General features: G+C 42.2%; 1 protein-coding gene across 1 annotated transcript in view; it reads right to left on the bottom strand.

Annotated features, from left to right (window-relative positions):
• Positions 1-1,697: 1,697 nt before the first annotated feature.
• AMHR2 (anti-Mullerian hormone receptor type 2) overlaps positions 1,698-16,807 on the bottom strand; it is a 1,032,826-nt gene continuing 1,017,716 nt past the window's right edge. Inside the window, exon 10 of the mRNA XM_069653310.1 lies at positions 1,698-2,101. Coding sequence (XP_069509411.1) covers positions 1,907-2,101 — 195 coding nt within the window. The 3' untranslated portion in view covers positions 1,698-1,906. The remainder of the gene's footprint in view (positions 2,102-16,807) is intronic.

Here is a 16,807-nt window from a genome sequence, read left to right on the forward strand (position 1 = left end):
CAGACAGGTGGTGTCTGATAAGTGCAGGGAAAGAGGGGGACTGCAGGGTTACAAATACAGACCCTAAGTGCAAGGGTTGCCAGGAGGCAGTGCGAGTGTGTGGCAGGGTGGGCAAGTACCTCGGCCCGAAATCAGAGGGTAACCAGGTGCACGATGCGCAAGCAGAACAGATCAACAGGGGAGAGGAGGAGAGAGGCAGAAACAAAGAAGAAGGTCTTGAGGTGTTTCCAGAACCAGAGATGGTTCTCCTCCAGTTTCAGAGTGGCAGGGAGGATGTTCCAGAGGGAGGCCCCAGCCGAAGACAGAGTTCTACGCCCAGCACGTTTCTTTGAGAAACGACTCACCCTGAGGGAGTTGGAGGAGGAGGAGCGAAGAGCTTGAGAGGGAAGGTATTTGCAAAGGGAGAGTTGAAGATATTTTAGACTCAGGCCCCAGAAAGCCTTGTAGACAATGCAAAAGGTCTTGAATTTAAACCTTGCAGCCACTGGGAGGCAATGAAGAGATTTCAGGGCTGGAGAGATACAATGTCTTCGCATATATGAAGAAAGTCATGGTAGGTTGGAGGCACACAGCTCATGCTGATGGATGTACAGTAGAAGGATCAGATGTACAAGCAGCAGAAACATCTCATAGATCTCTTGATGTTGGATTGTAGCAGGCCTTTGTATAAAAGTCGGAATACAAATATAACATGTGGCAGTCCAGTTCATATGAGGGCTGTGCCTCCATAACCAAGGTATCACTAAAATTATAGGGAATTGTGCTGCCCAGATGAGATCAAAGGACATCTCCTTACGTTGCTCATAGAGAGAAAATGAGTCCTTTCTGTTAAAGGTCCAAAGATAAGAGGGCTATAGGCCTCCTTGGCCTCTTTCTTTATCTTATTATTCTCGGCCCATTGACTGTCCAAAAAGAATCCTTCACCACCACTGTTCACGAGAGCAAGAGCCTAATGCTATGATGAATACTTTGAAAACATTTTATATATTTTGCACTATATAGTGTCATCGCCACTATGATATAATTTGTTTTTCATTGGGTCATATTGGGGCCCAAGGAAACCTGCATGCCATCATCCTAAGTAGATATATAGGACATCATCGTAGAACTTTACTGTGAAGCCTATAGCAGTAAACTTTCTGGTTCCCAATAAATGCTAAAAAGTAACAAAGTTTCAGCTGTGTCAATGATATATATACAAGAAATAAAATCCCCAAAATAAATGCAATCCCTTCTACCAGTGTTTACATTTCTCCATCACGTTCAGCCTCAATCTTGTGGTGCCCACAACACGTCAACTCAATATCACAAACGTTTCTGGCACACATATTAAAGGCATCATCAGAGTTCTTCATGTGATGAAAACACAAAAGGTCCCAAGTGCCAATGCAGGGTAAGAGGTTCGGGAGAGGGGGGACTTGTGTGTGTTGTAGGAAAGGACAAAGCAGAACATTGACCAGAACAGTGCATAAACTATATTTTACTTGATTGAGTAATCAGCGCTATATAGTGATAAATGCTGAGTAGGCACCCTCACAGTAGACATATGGGCACCCTAGAGCTCCATAAAACATCATGATCGTTTTAAAGAGGTAGCAATTCTCTACTCTTGTATTGGGTTGATGTAGAATTTGCAAAGACGTTTATGGCCAAACAGCCTTATTCTGCAGAAAGAAAGTTTACACTAGGCTTAATCATAGAATTATGTTTGCAATTTTATTATTATAATGTAAAACAGTTCACACTTTGCAGGCACTAAAAGAAAACCTGTACCATCTACTGTATACTTAAGCGTCCAACCATGGTGATATAACTATGTCACTAAATGTGTGCAAACGGAGATGAGAGGCAAAAAAGCTGCCTTGCTGATGTCTGATCCATACGAGCCACTAGTCCTCAATGCCACCTAAATATGTGCTGCAACAGGCCCAGGGTGCAGCAATGGAGCCCGTGGGGATTCATCATCACTCTGATGTTGGGGTGTCGGGATGTTGTATCCAATAAGTTTGCAAAGTCGCTGTTCTGTGCACATGGCTGTCAGGCGTGCCTCGGCGTCAGCGTCCCAACACTCCTGCAATGTTTCCCACAGGCTGCGGTAGATCTACAAGAAAGCAAAGCAACACAATGTAAACAGTGACTCTCGAGACTCCAGGCACAGGAGTTCAAACTGACAGAATGACGTGGAAAACATAGAAAGGATTACTTACCGTTAACCCAAATTACTCTTAGTCCAGCCGACTCAACACAGTCCCTACTAATTGGCATAATGTTATGTTACAGAAATTTACATCGCGCATTGCTGGCATTTTTATGTTTTTATGGTCTCCAGGTGCACAGGGGGATCTGAAAAGGAAGGAGGGTTGGGGGTTAGTTAGGGGGACAGAGAAGGATAGCGCAAGAGAGATTTTTGCTGTGCTGTTGGTAGCTTTAGTTCAGAATAAACTATCACTTTGTGTTGGATTTGCTTCTAGATGGTATGGGTTAGGTGTTGTTTTGGTGTGTGGGTGTGTATGGGATTATTTTGTGTGTTTGTGGCACAGTGCTGGAGATTTAGTGTGTTGGGCTGAGTGAGATTACAGAGGAAGTGTGGAGTGTGCATTGTGATTTCCGGTTTATGGTGTGGCAGGGGCATGTGGGTGTTGTATTTGACAGATAAGCTGTGAGTTTGTTTGAAAGTTGAAGGTTTTCCACGGTTTAGTGTTAAGGGACGTCAATGAATGTTTATACGTTGCATTGTTTCGATTAGGGTGACTTATTTATTTCCCGTTTTGTCGATATTATGCTTTGCTTTCGTGTGGCCAGTCCAGTTTGTTTTGGTTCGATTCGGTTTTACAATGGTTTGTGGTGCGTTTCCTATTTTTTGCTGTGGTTTTCTTTTCTTCAGTAGTGCTTCCTGCTTAGGTGGGAGACTTAAAGATCCAGATTTGTATTTCTTTTCTGAATTTTAGGTGTTCTTCTGTTGTTTGTAGTTCCTTGGGTTCAAGGCATATGTCATTGCTGGATCTGCGTGTTTGTTTTGGTCTGTAGATGGAGATTTATTTCTGTATGAAATTCTGCTCCTTGGCTTTTTATTGCTCTGTGTGCTATGCAAAGGGGTTTGAAGTGAATCCTCTTTTTGACTAGTAGACAGTGAAGGGTTATCAATGCTGGTGTGATGTGTTCTCTCTTGTTGGGTCCGAGGAGTTGTCTTGCTGTTCGCTGTAGTTTTTTGGTGAGGTAATCCGGCATTCCAAGATAGATGCTGTTGGTGTAGTTTATTCTTCACATGACGAAAGAAATGACAGCAAGTGTTCTGTGTGGGAAGGTGAGGAAAAGTAGCATATGTTTGACTGTATGTAGGTGGAAGACGCATTTCTTTACAACTGCGTTGACTTTCCGGTTCCAGTGTGAGGTTGTTGTCGATTTAATATTCTGAGATTCCTAAATTAATTTGAACCTTCTGGTCAGTTTCCCATTTAGTTAGGCCATGGAATGTGATTTTGGTCTAAAGGATTGTTGGGCGTGATCATGATCATGATATCTGTTTTGTCAGGGAAAAGTTTTAATGCTGTTAGTGCTCCTCTATTCCTTTATTTGTGTGAAGCTTGGTGAGGGTTTGGTCTTGTTCTCCAGTGTTGCTATGTTATGTTAAAGGATATTTATACTGCACACTATCACCACCTAAATGATCCCATGGTGCTCTGACGGATCTCGAAAGCAAGGCAAGTTAGTAGGACTGAGCGGGGGAAAAGCGCAAGAGAGCTGTGATGTGCTGTTGGCAGCTTTAGTTTGGTTTAAACCATTCATTGAGCGTAGGTGTGAAATTTCGGCCCTGTAGTTGTCATGTGCTGTTGTGCGGGACTATGCGTGGTTTGTTTCATTGTTGCAGTGTATTGAAGTGTGGGCGGTTTATTGTGCTGTAGAGGTATGGTTGGCTTTTGTTTAGAGTTTGAGAGGTGACTGCAGAGGGACGAGTTGTGTTTGTGGGGTTGGTTAGTGGTGACATTTTATCGTACCCGCTCAGTTTTGACAACCTGTGGCACAATCCTTGCCAGTTTTGTCAATTTTGTAGATTTGTGTGCCATCTGAGGAGTTCTTGTCTTTTAAGGATGTTGATGAGTGGCGTGTGACGAATCGAGAGTTTTTGTCCCTTCTCCCCAGGAGGGAGCCACCCCCTGTCAGGCTAGGGAGGTGAGCCTGCTTAGCAAGACCTTCCTTAGGGGTCTGAGCAAGTGGGATCTCACTGGGAGGGACTCCCCTCTAGGGGACAAGGACTCTCATTCCCACATGAAACTCCCTAGGCAAGCAACATAATCTGCTTCTAGTAATGTGACTTCCTGTCCTTTGGCTTCAGGAAATGCTTGATCAAATATAACACCTGAAGGAAAACAGGGACTTGCAGGGGCGTTGCTAGGGGGGGCTAAGGGGGCTATAGCCCCTGATCTTTTGGTTGTAGCCCCGGATAGAATCTCAGGAGCTACAGCCAAAAGACTAGCTAGCCCCCAGTCCCAACAATTCCGACATCAGCTTAGCCCCGGGTCTTTTCCAGACCTAGCAACTCCCCTGGGGACTTGTATGTACCAGCGACAACCGATTAAGAAGAGAGAGAGCCAAACGCGTGGGAAGCCCTCTAACGTAGTCATATCTTGGAGGGGCGGAGCAGTGTGGAGCCGCGGAGCCCGCTGCAACCCGCGAGGGAGAGAACACCAGTGATGGACACCTGAGTTCTGGCGCAATGACAAGTGGGGAAACCACTGTCAGGACAGAGTCCTGGACACCGGCCTATGTGGTGCCCTAGAGGACTTAGAACCAAGAGCTTTCTCTTTGAGACTCTCTAGAGATTCCAACGAAGAGGAAGAAGCTGGAAGAACCTCCTCAGAAGTTAAAATGAGTATGCTCTAGGCCTTCCTGGAATGTATACATCTTAAAAACATCCTGAAATCTCATGACCTTCAACTCTTGTCTGACTCAGTGACCCATATTGGTGGTCACTTTCTGGACCTTAAACTATTTAGAGGCATAGGTCTACACCATCAACATAATACTCAAGTGAGTTGGTCTGATCACTCTGGGGTCAATTTCACCACATCAGTTGGTTCTGTATTATGAAAAAAATCATGAATGCCAGCACGCAACTGTCTCACTGAAGAAAAGACCTCGATCTCATCTCCAGTGAAAAATGACTAGCCAACTTAACTCCTGTGCAATGTGACACTAATTGTGCTGAAATGTATGGGAACTATGTCCCGTTTACAAACTAACTATAATGCCATTGCCCCCATTAAAGGTATCAACAAGCCTATGAGGAAAAATAACCAATGGTATAACGAATTCCTAAAAACCTTTAAAAAAAACTACTGAAAGAAATAAAAAAGGTGGCTTGGGACCAGAAATACTAATGATCAGTACTGGCTAAATCAGCCTTAAAAGCATATAAAAAAGAAATGAGTCTTGCAAAGCATCTCTGCCTACAGAAGCAGATTATTCTTGCTGATAAACAACCCAAAGCACTGTTTATGGCAATTAGGAACTTTACCACTACTACCTGCACCATTTCTAATCTACCCATGACACTTAAAATGGCTAATGAATTAATGTCTACTTCCTGGAACAAATGACGCCGATTAGGGCTAATATTGACTTCCAACCTATCTGTCAACAGCCCACCCAGGCAACTGAAAAAAGAAAATTTGTGACAGGGTCAATCCTCCTTAAATTTGCATTCTCACCAGTGAATTTAGAAGCTGTCACGAGTCTGATAAGTAAGCTCAAGCCCACTAACTTTAACTATGATGCCATCCCGGTTTATTTGGCCAAGTAGCATGCACATGCTCTTGGTGGGATCATCCAATCATTTGTAAACACCTCTTTAGCCCATGGTTGTGTGATACCAGAATTGAAAAAGTCCCATCTCCTCCACTTTCAAAAAGAACCCACATTAGACCAAACAACTCTGTCAAGCTTCTGTCCGATTGCTGGCCTTCTGTTGCCTGGTAGGATTTTGGAAAGGATTTGGACTATGCAGCTCCAGAGCTTTATGGAAGAACACAATATCCTGGATATGCATCAGTCAGGGTTTGGACCAGGTCATGGCACAGAGACAGCGTTTATTGTCGTCTGGGATGATCTTTTAGAGGCTGCCGACGAAGGTGATCTTAGCATGCTTGTCATGTTGGATTTGTCGGAATCCTTTGATACGGTCGATTTTAACATTCTTATCTGACGGCTATCGGTGCTGGCACAGGTGTCTGATGATGCCTTGAAATGGCTAACTTCTTTTTTGGTGGACTGTTCTCAGCAGGGTAAGGTCGGCCCATATACTTCTGATTCATTATCAGTCAGCTGTGGAGTGCCCCCATTTCCACTGCTGTTTAATATTATATCTGCCCGTTGCTGAACATTTTCTCCAAGTTTGACTTACAATATTGTTCATACGCCAATTGTAGACAGATCTGTGTCTGGCTGAAGCAACCAATGGAGGCAATGGACCGAGTTCTATCCTGAGCCGAGAGAATACTAAATTGGATGCTGGAGAACAAGCTCCAGCTGAGTCCGTCCAAGACGGAGATCACTCAATTTGTATTTGGCTCCAAAAGAAAATGGCAAATGTCACATACTCTGCCCAATTTGGGGCTCCAACAAAGTATACTCAGACGGTGAAGAAACTTGGCTGTATTTGGCAGTCAAATATGAACTGTAACCTACAAATCAACCAGATCGTTAAATCTGTATACTATCAACCAAAACTGCTAATTTTCGAAAATGACCGCCAGACAATAGGTGGAATACTTACAAACTCAAAATTGTTTTACTTATGGGCATTCCACGATTCCAATTTCAGAGGTTTCAGGTTGCCAAAACTCTGCTGTCGGATTCTTCTTCTCATTAGCAAGGAAATCATTTGTTTCACAGTATAGCAAATGTCTTCACTGGCTCACAGTACAACAGAGAGTCCTGTTCAAGACCCTTTGTTTGGTCTTTAAATGTATTCATGGCCGGGCCCCGGCCTACCTCTCTGCAAAAATTGTAATGCATCGCCCTAAGGTCTTCTGACGGTCCCCCAATCTACAACTGCCATATGGGGCGACAGAAGCTTTCCTTCCTCGGTCTCCGGTCCTGGAATTCACTTCAACTATATATGCGTAGAATTGAATCCCTTCCTGTGTTCAGAAAAAAACCTGAAAACATATCTTTTTAAGTAAAATTATCTGTCCACATTTTTCGTGACTAGTGTTTTATGATTCTCTGCCAGTTGTTTTTCCACCTGCGCCCAGATGCAGATTCTGCTTGGATCCTTGAACGGATATGCGTGTTATAAATTCTAAAATCAAAATCAATCAATCAATTATGCACCACCAGACTAAGGTGGATCAATGTCTCCAAGAGAGACTCCACCAATCAACAGCAGACCCAAATCACCAGGGATTATCACGAGGGAGAAGATCTGGGAGCTTGCTTTTTACATTTTGAAAGAATAGCAGCCCAATTTAATTGGGATGAAAATTTGAAGATTTGCTATCTTGCCCCACTATTAATCTGAGAAATGCAGGTCTTCTATCAACTATCAAAATATAAATCCCCAAGGGACAACCTCTTCAGAAATTAAAAGGGCACTGTCAGAACGGGTAGGACTTTTTACCGGCTCAAATTCGGCATAATATTCCATTACTTCCATACAAAAGCCCTGTGGAATTAGCAAGTCGTGTGCAGAATGTTCTCAACCAGTGGCTCAGAAGAAAGACCCTACCAGAAGACTAAAACTGTTGCCTTAGAGCAATTTGTGAGCACCGTACCCCCTTCCCTCCAGCAAAGTATTTTACACAAACCTCAACCCTCCCTTGAAACTGCTATTCTGATCGCATTCAGAAGTCTCCAAATATTTCAAAGACACCGGCAAAACTTTAGAACCCAGGAGGGACCTTAGACCCCTCCTCCCCATCTCCATTATTTCCCACTGAGAAATCCCATAAGCCTCTTTAGAACTTATCCTCAGGAAGCCCCAATAAAGGAGGAGCCTTCTAGGAGAACCCCATCCTATCTCTTACCCAAACCCAGACAAACCACTAGAGAAGAGGCAGGATGAATGAAAACCCCTTTTCCTGTTTCACCCATCTGCTTCTCCTGTGGAGAGAAATATCAACTTGCCTGATCCTTTCCCGGAAACCTATGGAAGTGTGGTGGGTGAGAGTAGAACAGTGGGGCAGGGAGGAAGGGGTATTTGAGGATGGTCCCGACAAGTTACAAGAGCTGCTATTGTGCACCCCAGTCTTTCCGGAGTCATGAAGACGTCCAACTCAATGGTGCTTGGGCCAAAGCCCTTCTGGACTCTGGGAGCAAACAAACAGCAATAAGGTCAGTTTTAAGATTGGATCATGATGGTCATCGTCCTCTTCACAGAGAAGGGAAAGCCAGGCACTTAAGGGGAAGTGTGTGTGACGAATCAAGAGTATTCTCCCTTCTCCCCAGAGAGGAGCCACCCGCTTTGAACCTTGTAAGGTTCACCGATTCATCAGAAGCCCTCTACTCCGGCATAATGAACAGTGGGGAAACTGCTGTCAGGACCTGGGCCTGATCAACAACGCCAAAACCAGAAGGAATTGGAGGAACGAAACCTCCCATTGGCAGAACTATGCCGAGCACGCAGACATAATGAGACTCTGAGAACAACTCAGCGCTGGAGCTGAGAAAGCGGATACAGACTAGAGGAAGCAAATCCACCCGACGGCAAGCCTTGTGAATCCAAAAACGTCAAGTGAAGGTAGCAGGGTGGATAAGGAGAGGGAGAGGCAACAAGGTTTATATGCATTACAGGAAAGGAACTGCAATACTGACTGTGAGTCATAGAGAAAGCACAAACCTATATATTGTCAAGCACCAAGAAAGTTGCCAAGTAACACTGATGAACACTGAAATTTAATATTAAGAGACTCTGAGAACCCTTCTGAATTAAGTTCAAGTACCCATCTCAGAGAAAGAAAAGGGAAACCAGGGGAGAGGCCTCAGGAGTGAGGGTACTACATTTTATGAACACTGGAATTTATTACGACGAGACTTTTGAGAGACTCTCTGAATTAAGAACAAAGACCAATCCCAGAGAAAGTAAGGGGAACCCCAACAGAGACAGAGTCAAATGGGAAGAGTCTGAACGACTCAAATTAAAAGGAAGACGTGTAAGAGATTACATGCAGAATGACTGTCAAAAGGACATTGAGGATGTTGATAGGTCTCACAAACGCTGGGATATCCAACGTATGAATATGTACCATGAGCTGCAAAAGCTCATGAAAGAGAATTTGTAAACCTGCATAAACATACGCTACTGTGTTGGTTGAATTTCCAAAACTGGTTGCAATTGAAAAAACCATGAAAGAAAGCCCAGGAAACCTGGCTAAAGGGGAGGTGCCAGAAGATATACATTCCGCCCATTTTTAGTTATTAGTTCTAGTGGTAGGGTCCGATCGAAATAGACTTTGGACATGTTGATTTAGACTTTTGTCAACCGATGAGCACCCTTAGTTAGTTTGGTTGGGAAGGTAGGGATCATTCCCTCCGCGATAGGGCGAATTAGGATTTTTGTTATTCATTCTTCTGGTTCATTACACGGGATCATTTAGATGTTGAAGAGAAGTGGCGAGAGGGATGAGCCTTGTGGAACCCCAAAGCTTGGTGATCCTGGTGCTGCCTTTAAGGGGCTTAGCCAGGTTGTTTATGTTCTTTCTGTTAGAAAGGGGTTTATCCATGGCAAGGTTGTGTCGGTAATTCCTATTTCTTGCACTATTTTGATGAGCGTTTTGTAATGGACTGTGTCGAAGCTTCTGAAATGTCTACTAGTATTAGCGCCGAGAAGATAAAGGAGTTGGCGTTAGATTTTGGATCGTCTCAGATAGACAGTAGTGCTGTTTCCGTTCCTCTCATAGGTCTGAAACCTACTTGTGCATTGCCAAGTAAATCATTGCTTTCTACATGTTCCACTATTTGTTCATATACATAGGTTTCTAGGAGTTTCACAGGGTAAGGTTGGTGGTTGGTTAGGTCTTCTGTTTTCTCCCGAGGGATCTTTGAGGAGTAGTTAAATGTATGCTATTTTGAAGCTTCATGGTAAAACTCCTGTTGCCATCCATAGAAGGGTTGATGAGGTTTTGATAACCCACCTCCCACAACTACATAAATCGATCCGGTGGATAAAAAGATTGGCAACATCTTGAAGAGAACATACTTGGCAATACATCTTTTGTTTACTGGGGCTTACACTGGATCCCAGCTCAATCTCTTCTTCTGGATTTTGAGACACTGCATAATGCATATCAGGAATGGGCTGGCATGGCACCACTTTTGGAAACTGTGCAGTGATATATCAAGTAGCTATCAGATATAAATTATGATATCACACCAGGAGCTCCATCATGAGGATGTTCATTTCTGGCAGCTTGGCATCATCTGTGGTTGTGCAACTTGAAGGCTAAGGCATCCATGAAGTAAACATGGACCAAGCTCTCATTCCTGCGCACTCATCTATTTGGCGGGCCACAGCTGGATTCCTCCATAGAGAAATAATTAAAAGACAGGAAGCATGCCTTATATCAAGGAATGAGAACATCCTTTACGTCAAGAATTCCGTTCTGGAGTTATTCTATTCCAGATCCTCCTCCTTTTCCCCAATGTCGTTTCGAGGTAAAGCAAGAGATTCTTACCCCCCTTGCCAAAAACCTCCTCCCATAAAAGCATGAATAAAATGTTTGGCAGGAGGAGCTAATGTCCAATGGTTGTCTCACTCATTTCACAGAAGCTTTGAAAGGGTATCTCGGTCTACCGAGCAAAGGAAGTTAGACATGATGGATACCCCATCACCTTGTGCGTAATCCTACCAGATTCAACATGTTGCAAAACTTTGGGAAAGCAAGAAGTCTACTTGAAGGAATTCATCAATTAAAGGACAGACCAATAACTGAGTTTCCACATGGTAAATAGCTTAGTGGTTTTTCCTCCATTCTCTTCATTTTATAGAAGCTAGCAAGAGAATTCTGCCCAGATCTCAACTTAAAGAAGTTGAATCGGTTTTCTTTATAGAGCCCATTCTGCATGTACACTGTTCAGCATGTGACTTCTTCTATTCTCTTGGTTGATTGGCTGTTGGCTGTAAATCTGAAAGATGCATGTTTGCATATAACTATCTAAATGCGGCATCTGTCGGTCTTCCGCGTAACAGATAGACAGTTTTTGTACCAGTTATGGGTGAAACCTTTTGGCCTGGCTTCAGCACCAACAGTTGTGATGAAGTTGCTTGCTCCCATTGTGGTTCTCTAACACAAGGAAGGCATACAGATGCATCTGTAATTGGACAATTGGCTCATTGAAGCAGCATGAAAGCAAAAACCCTACCTCTGCAATGTTCAATTGATCAATTAAAAACGGTGTATGTTTAAATATTGTCCTTTGCTGCATACACTTCAAGTTCATTGGACCAGAGCAATGGCAGCCTATTGGGCAGAAGAACGTGGAGTATCCATCAGCAATGTATGTTACACAGCTATGTTTGCTGCCTCTCACACTTCCATCCAACATTCCAACGGACAACTGGTGCTTCATTGTCAACAGACTTCCGAGCCAAATCCTTGGAGATGGCAGATCTTGAATAATTAATACAGTCCCACGAGTGTGTACTATACGTGTGTCATTGTATATTCATTTTAGCATATTGTCTGATGGTATAGGCTTACTACAGGTTGTTATTTCTTTATTTAGTAAAAACTATGTTGAGGAGGGAGGCAGGCAGTAATGGAAGATTTGGAAGGGTAATCCTCATTATTTTCAGACCACCTGCCTCGTCAGAGTCGTACTTCCCACTCTCCTTTTCCTTCCTTGGATAGCAGCTATTTTGATCTGAAGAAACACGCAGGAGGAAGTCAGGGTGGCAGGACTTTATAATCGCTTTACAGATCAGGGTAGTAATTCTAGAATTTTTTTAAAAGTTTCAGATTTATTCTGTTGGGAAGGCGGATTGCCTTTAGTTAGTAAGGACTGTGATAAGTCAGTTGGACTAGGAGTAATGGGGATAACCCTTCGTAGTCTGCCATTACCTCCTGCTCCTAATCTGCCATTATATCCCACTCCTTGCCACAATCCTTACTAATTGGAAATATAACCAGTAAGAGCTCTTCCTCCGAGTTAAAAAGATCCATCTTGGAGAATATTAGCACAAGCTGCCCAAGTAACCACCTATTGTCACCTACAATCTAAATAACGAAGAGCAGAAGATGTCACTTTAGTTGAATAGGGCCCAAGCCACCTACAAGATATGAGCCAATCCTGCTCTGGAGAATGAGCACTTGGAAGAATATGGGCATCATCAGACCTAAATAGAAAAGAACATGCTCAACAGACTTGCTTCCCAGGCATAAATTAATAATGTTACTAGATGGTGAGGGGGAGGATAGCTAATGCTACCCCACATGACATCCCATGTAGGCAAGATCAACGTATATGTTACCTTCAGATAAGCAATCGTTGCAGGTGCAAGTGGATGAAGAAGCTGATTGAAGCTAGGGACACAGATCAGACATGATCCTCTGAGTACAAACACTCAGGAGCATAAACTATGGCAAGTCCGATCAGTGCTGAAACTCCTTCTGAGCCATTAACATCAACAATGAGAGAAGGGAAAAGGTAAGAAAGCCTGCAGAATACCAAATAGCCCTTGGGACACTAAAGCAATTATAACCATAATGACCAACCTCAAACAGGAAAATAGCACGAAAGCAGACGTAACTTGGCTGAGAAGCCAACCATCAAAAACACTCAGTACAAACTGATATCAATGAAGTACACCAATTTATACTTATTTAATTATTGTACATCTTTACTGATAAAACATCTATTATCAAAACAATGCAATCACATACACAGGGGGAAACGAGGATGTGCCAAAGGGTGAGGTGCTGCGCATAAGCAAGATATTCCTATGCGCACAGAAATAGCAGAAAGGATTCGTAAACCAGTTAATAATCATTTACAAATATGGTACATCCAATTGTGTCAACATGCATGTTTCAGCTCCCTTAATAGCAGTACATATGAATCGCCACCAGGACGCTGGTTTCCACATGAATGAACATGTATTTAATTTATAGAAATTGTTTTCCTAAGTATGCAAGAAACATTGGTCTCAATTGACTCAAGATGCTAATTCCTGAAAAGACAAATCAGATGAAGCCCAATATTATTGACCTGATTTTTAATTGTCACACCAACGTTTATATTTGCTCTAAACTATACTTGCAATTTCTCTTTCACAAATCTTGCAAGTGTTCAGTTAAGAATTAGGCACCCGTATTCATGTACGAAATGCTGCCCTCTTAAAAGTTGTCACCTGATGTCATTGTCTTCCCATCTACAAAACATCAATACATTTGTTCGGAAAACTGCCCATCTCTATTTGGTGGTACTCTATTCATTGTGATACGAAACTCGCCAATTGTACTCATATTATCAGTTAAACAATGCTCAATTTCTTTTCAATTGCCATCACCACTGTATGACATAGTTTTTGTGTCCTACAAGAAGCAACGTATATGCTCATGTTATAGAGCCTCTCTGTTATATCCCCATTGAACCAACTCACTCAACCATGTCCACATCCCTCCCTACAATGTGTAATCAGCATTTATATCCATTCAAGGTTGGCAGCCATACAACACTGCTGTGTGTTTTCAACAAAGCTTTCAGTTTGAATTTGGGGTTCCATGTTGTTTCATCTAATCGTGTTGAGTGATTTAGTGGCATCGCACTACATACCGTGCACATGGAACGCTAGTCTGCACGTTTCAGTAGTGTGTCACAGCTCACTATGTCAGCCATTGTGCTGTTATCTCAAACTCTGTTTCTACCTTACTTAATGTATAAACGGGTTTCATTTAGCAACCCAATGAGCTCTTTCCTACACTCACAATTTAGAAAATCTTCATTCAAAATCATGTCACATATACTACATGCACTTACTTAACCGTGTGTGTTTGAATTAGAAAAGCTGCAGGACTTTTTTTCATGCATGTCATGTGCATTTCCCAAACTTAGATTTTATATGACATAACATCACTTCACCGGGATATGGACTTCCCATTTTACAGTTTACATTTATTAATATATTACGATTTAAAAAAACACTGTGTCCATTCACCACTTGCACAGTTGTTTTGAGGCAGTATGTTCAACACAGTTCTTTCTCTACGAAGATCTGTTCTTTATCACCTGTCCCCTTACTTTTTTTTTATTTATTTGTTTGTGGTTACACAGTAACCTTTACAAAAGTTAAAACATGATAAGAATACATAGACAAATATGTTTCCTATTAGCTTTACAGAATAATGTTACAGAATAAAATAAGTTAAAATAAACACTTGTGCAGCGTATTAACAAAACTTCACAATTAACACATTTCCAAAGTTACATTAATTTCTTAGAATCGACAGTTACAAACCACAATGCATTTTCAAGATCTCAAAACTGAAAATTGTAGTTTTACTTGATTCCCGTGAAGCATATCTAACCATAATAAGTTCAAATCCACACAGTCAGTATTGGGAACGAATTGCGAGAAAGACTTAATTCGTTCAGACCTCAAATCATCGCATTCTGTTAGAATCTGCTTTAGATTTTCCAATGGAACCGTGGATTTACAGTATCTGCTTATAGGAACAGGTGCACAAGCATCAGACCTAATATTCAAAATTTCCCCAGTACCCAGTACATTGAATGTAATCCTCATGAAGGTGTGCCTCCATGTTCTATCAGGAATTTTGAGCAAATACGTCTCGGTAACACCTATTTTTTTAAAAATTGGACACAAGTTGACAGTATAATTTCTTGGTCAAAACTTCCGCAAACGTGGAATTCCAATCATGATGAAGGAGAAGAATTTTTACCTTCATTGGGTTGGAAATCAAAATCTCTCGGGAGACACCAACTTTTTCTAGACAATCAAGAGCTTCCCTTTCCATGTCTTCAAGGATCTTCGAAGTAACATTCCAGTGAAGAAACCCACTGCCTATAACACCATATAGAGTCGTGTCATTGCTGACAAGGAGCTTCCTATATAGCGCAAGCCTACGCCACTCTATTGTACTTTTAAGAGAAAAGAGACCCAGTTCGTAACGGATAGCCGTCAGAGGAACACACTTCGGTAGACACCTCATCATGTGTTTTAAAATCCGAGACTCATACCTTACAATTTCTTTCCTGCACTAGCATGGAGAAAATTCCAGACCGTAACAAAACTGAGCCACAATTTTATTACGGTACAGGCGCAGGCAAGGCTCCATAGTGAATTTCCCATACTTATAGTACATTTTCTGCAATTGACACATCAAGGGTACAATTTTCATTTCAAGAAACTCCCGGTAGTTTGCTTTTTTTGTTTGTTTTCATAAACAGGATAACCCAGATATCTCATGGCCTGTCTCACTGGAAGTTTGACATGATCTAAAAACCAAGAATATTTGTTGGGACACCTCCTGTGACTTAGGCGAAGTATGACAGTTTTAATGCGATTGATTATTAGGGAATTCACACTAGAGTATTCTTTAAATGAGGTCAGTAGACATTGCAGGCCAATGTGTGTATGGTCATATAACGTAACGTCGTCCACGTAAGCAGTCCAAAAGATCTTAACCCCCTCCACCTTGGGGGCAGCAAAGGAAGATTCTTTTAGGTGTGAACCCACATCCGAAAAATATAAATTGAAAACAGTGGGCGCAAAAATGCAGCCCTGTCTAAGCCCATTGGTGACCTTTATTTCCTCCGACAATGAGCCATCTGTACTCAGTCGGACATTAATTTTGGTGTCTTCATGTAGGTGTTAAAGAATTGACAAGAGAGGGGGGAGACCAAGGAGACTTAGTTTGGTCCATAGCATAGTTCTGTTGACCATGTCAAAAGCCGACGTCAGATCTATGGAGGCCAGATATATAGGCCAATTCCCCACAGCCCACGCCTGATGTTGCAAGATATTGGTTAGCAGACCACCGGCGTCTGTCCCCACATAGTTTCTAAATCCAAATTGGCAGGGAGACAAAATACAGAAGTCCTTAATCCACACATGCATATGTTCAAGAACAATAGATGCAAATATTTTCGAGTCTACGTCCAAAAGTGCGATTGGTCTATAACTGAGAGGAGACGACCTGTCGCCCTTTTTATAAATTGGAACGACAAAAGACAAATGCCAGCTAGTTGGAATGGCCCTAGTAATTACAATGTCTTTAAAAAGGAAAAACACAATTTTTGCCCACACGGTAGAATTACCTTTGAATACCATATTTGAAAGCAGGTTGGGGCCAGGGGCCCGAGAGGCAGAGCAACAAGTGATTTTATGTTGAATATCAGCCAAAGTGAAGGGGATGTTCCATGGGCACACTTGAATGTCCTTAAGCACATTCCAGACCCGTTTTGGAGAGCTGTAGAGAGAACCAAAATGTCCTGCCCAAATATCAGAGGAGATACATGCAGTTTGAGCTCTAGATTGACCCTCACCTCTGTTATTAATGAAAGACCAAAATCTACGAGAGTATGAGGCCATTAGTGAAAAAAGCATGTTTTCAGCGTCCTTCTGATAAAGCTTGGCCCTTAATCTAGATTTCCATTTGTTTTTCAGATTATTCAACTGACCACCAAGAGTATTATTACCTTGCATTTTCCGGAATACATGAATTTTTTGCGATTCCTCTCTTTCTTTAATTTTGCATTTCTAAACTAAAGGAATGCTTGTGGGTCTTAATTACTGTAGATGATTTCTTAATGCCAGACGGGCTTCGAATCACAGAATAGACATAGTTCT

Source organism: Ambystoma mexicanum, chromosome 3q (genome assembly GCF_040938575.1).
Source record: "Ambystoma mexicanum isolate Mex_15411 chromosome 3q, UKY_AmexF1_1, whole genome shotgun sequence".
Lineage (NCBI taxonomy): Eukaryota > Metazoa > Chordata > Amphibia > Caudata > Ambystomatidae > Ambystoma > Ambystoma mexicanum.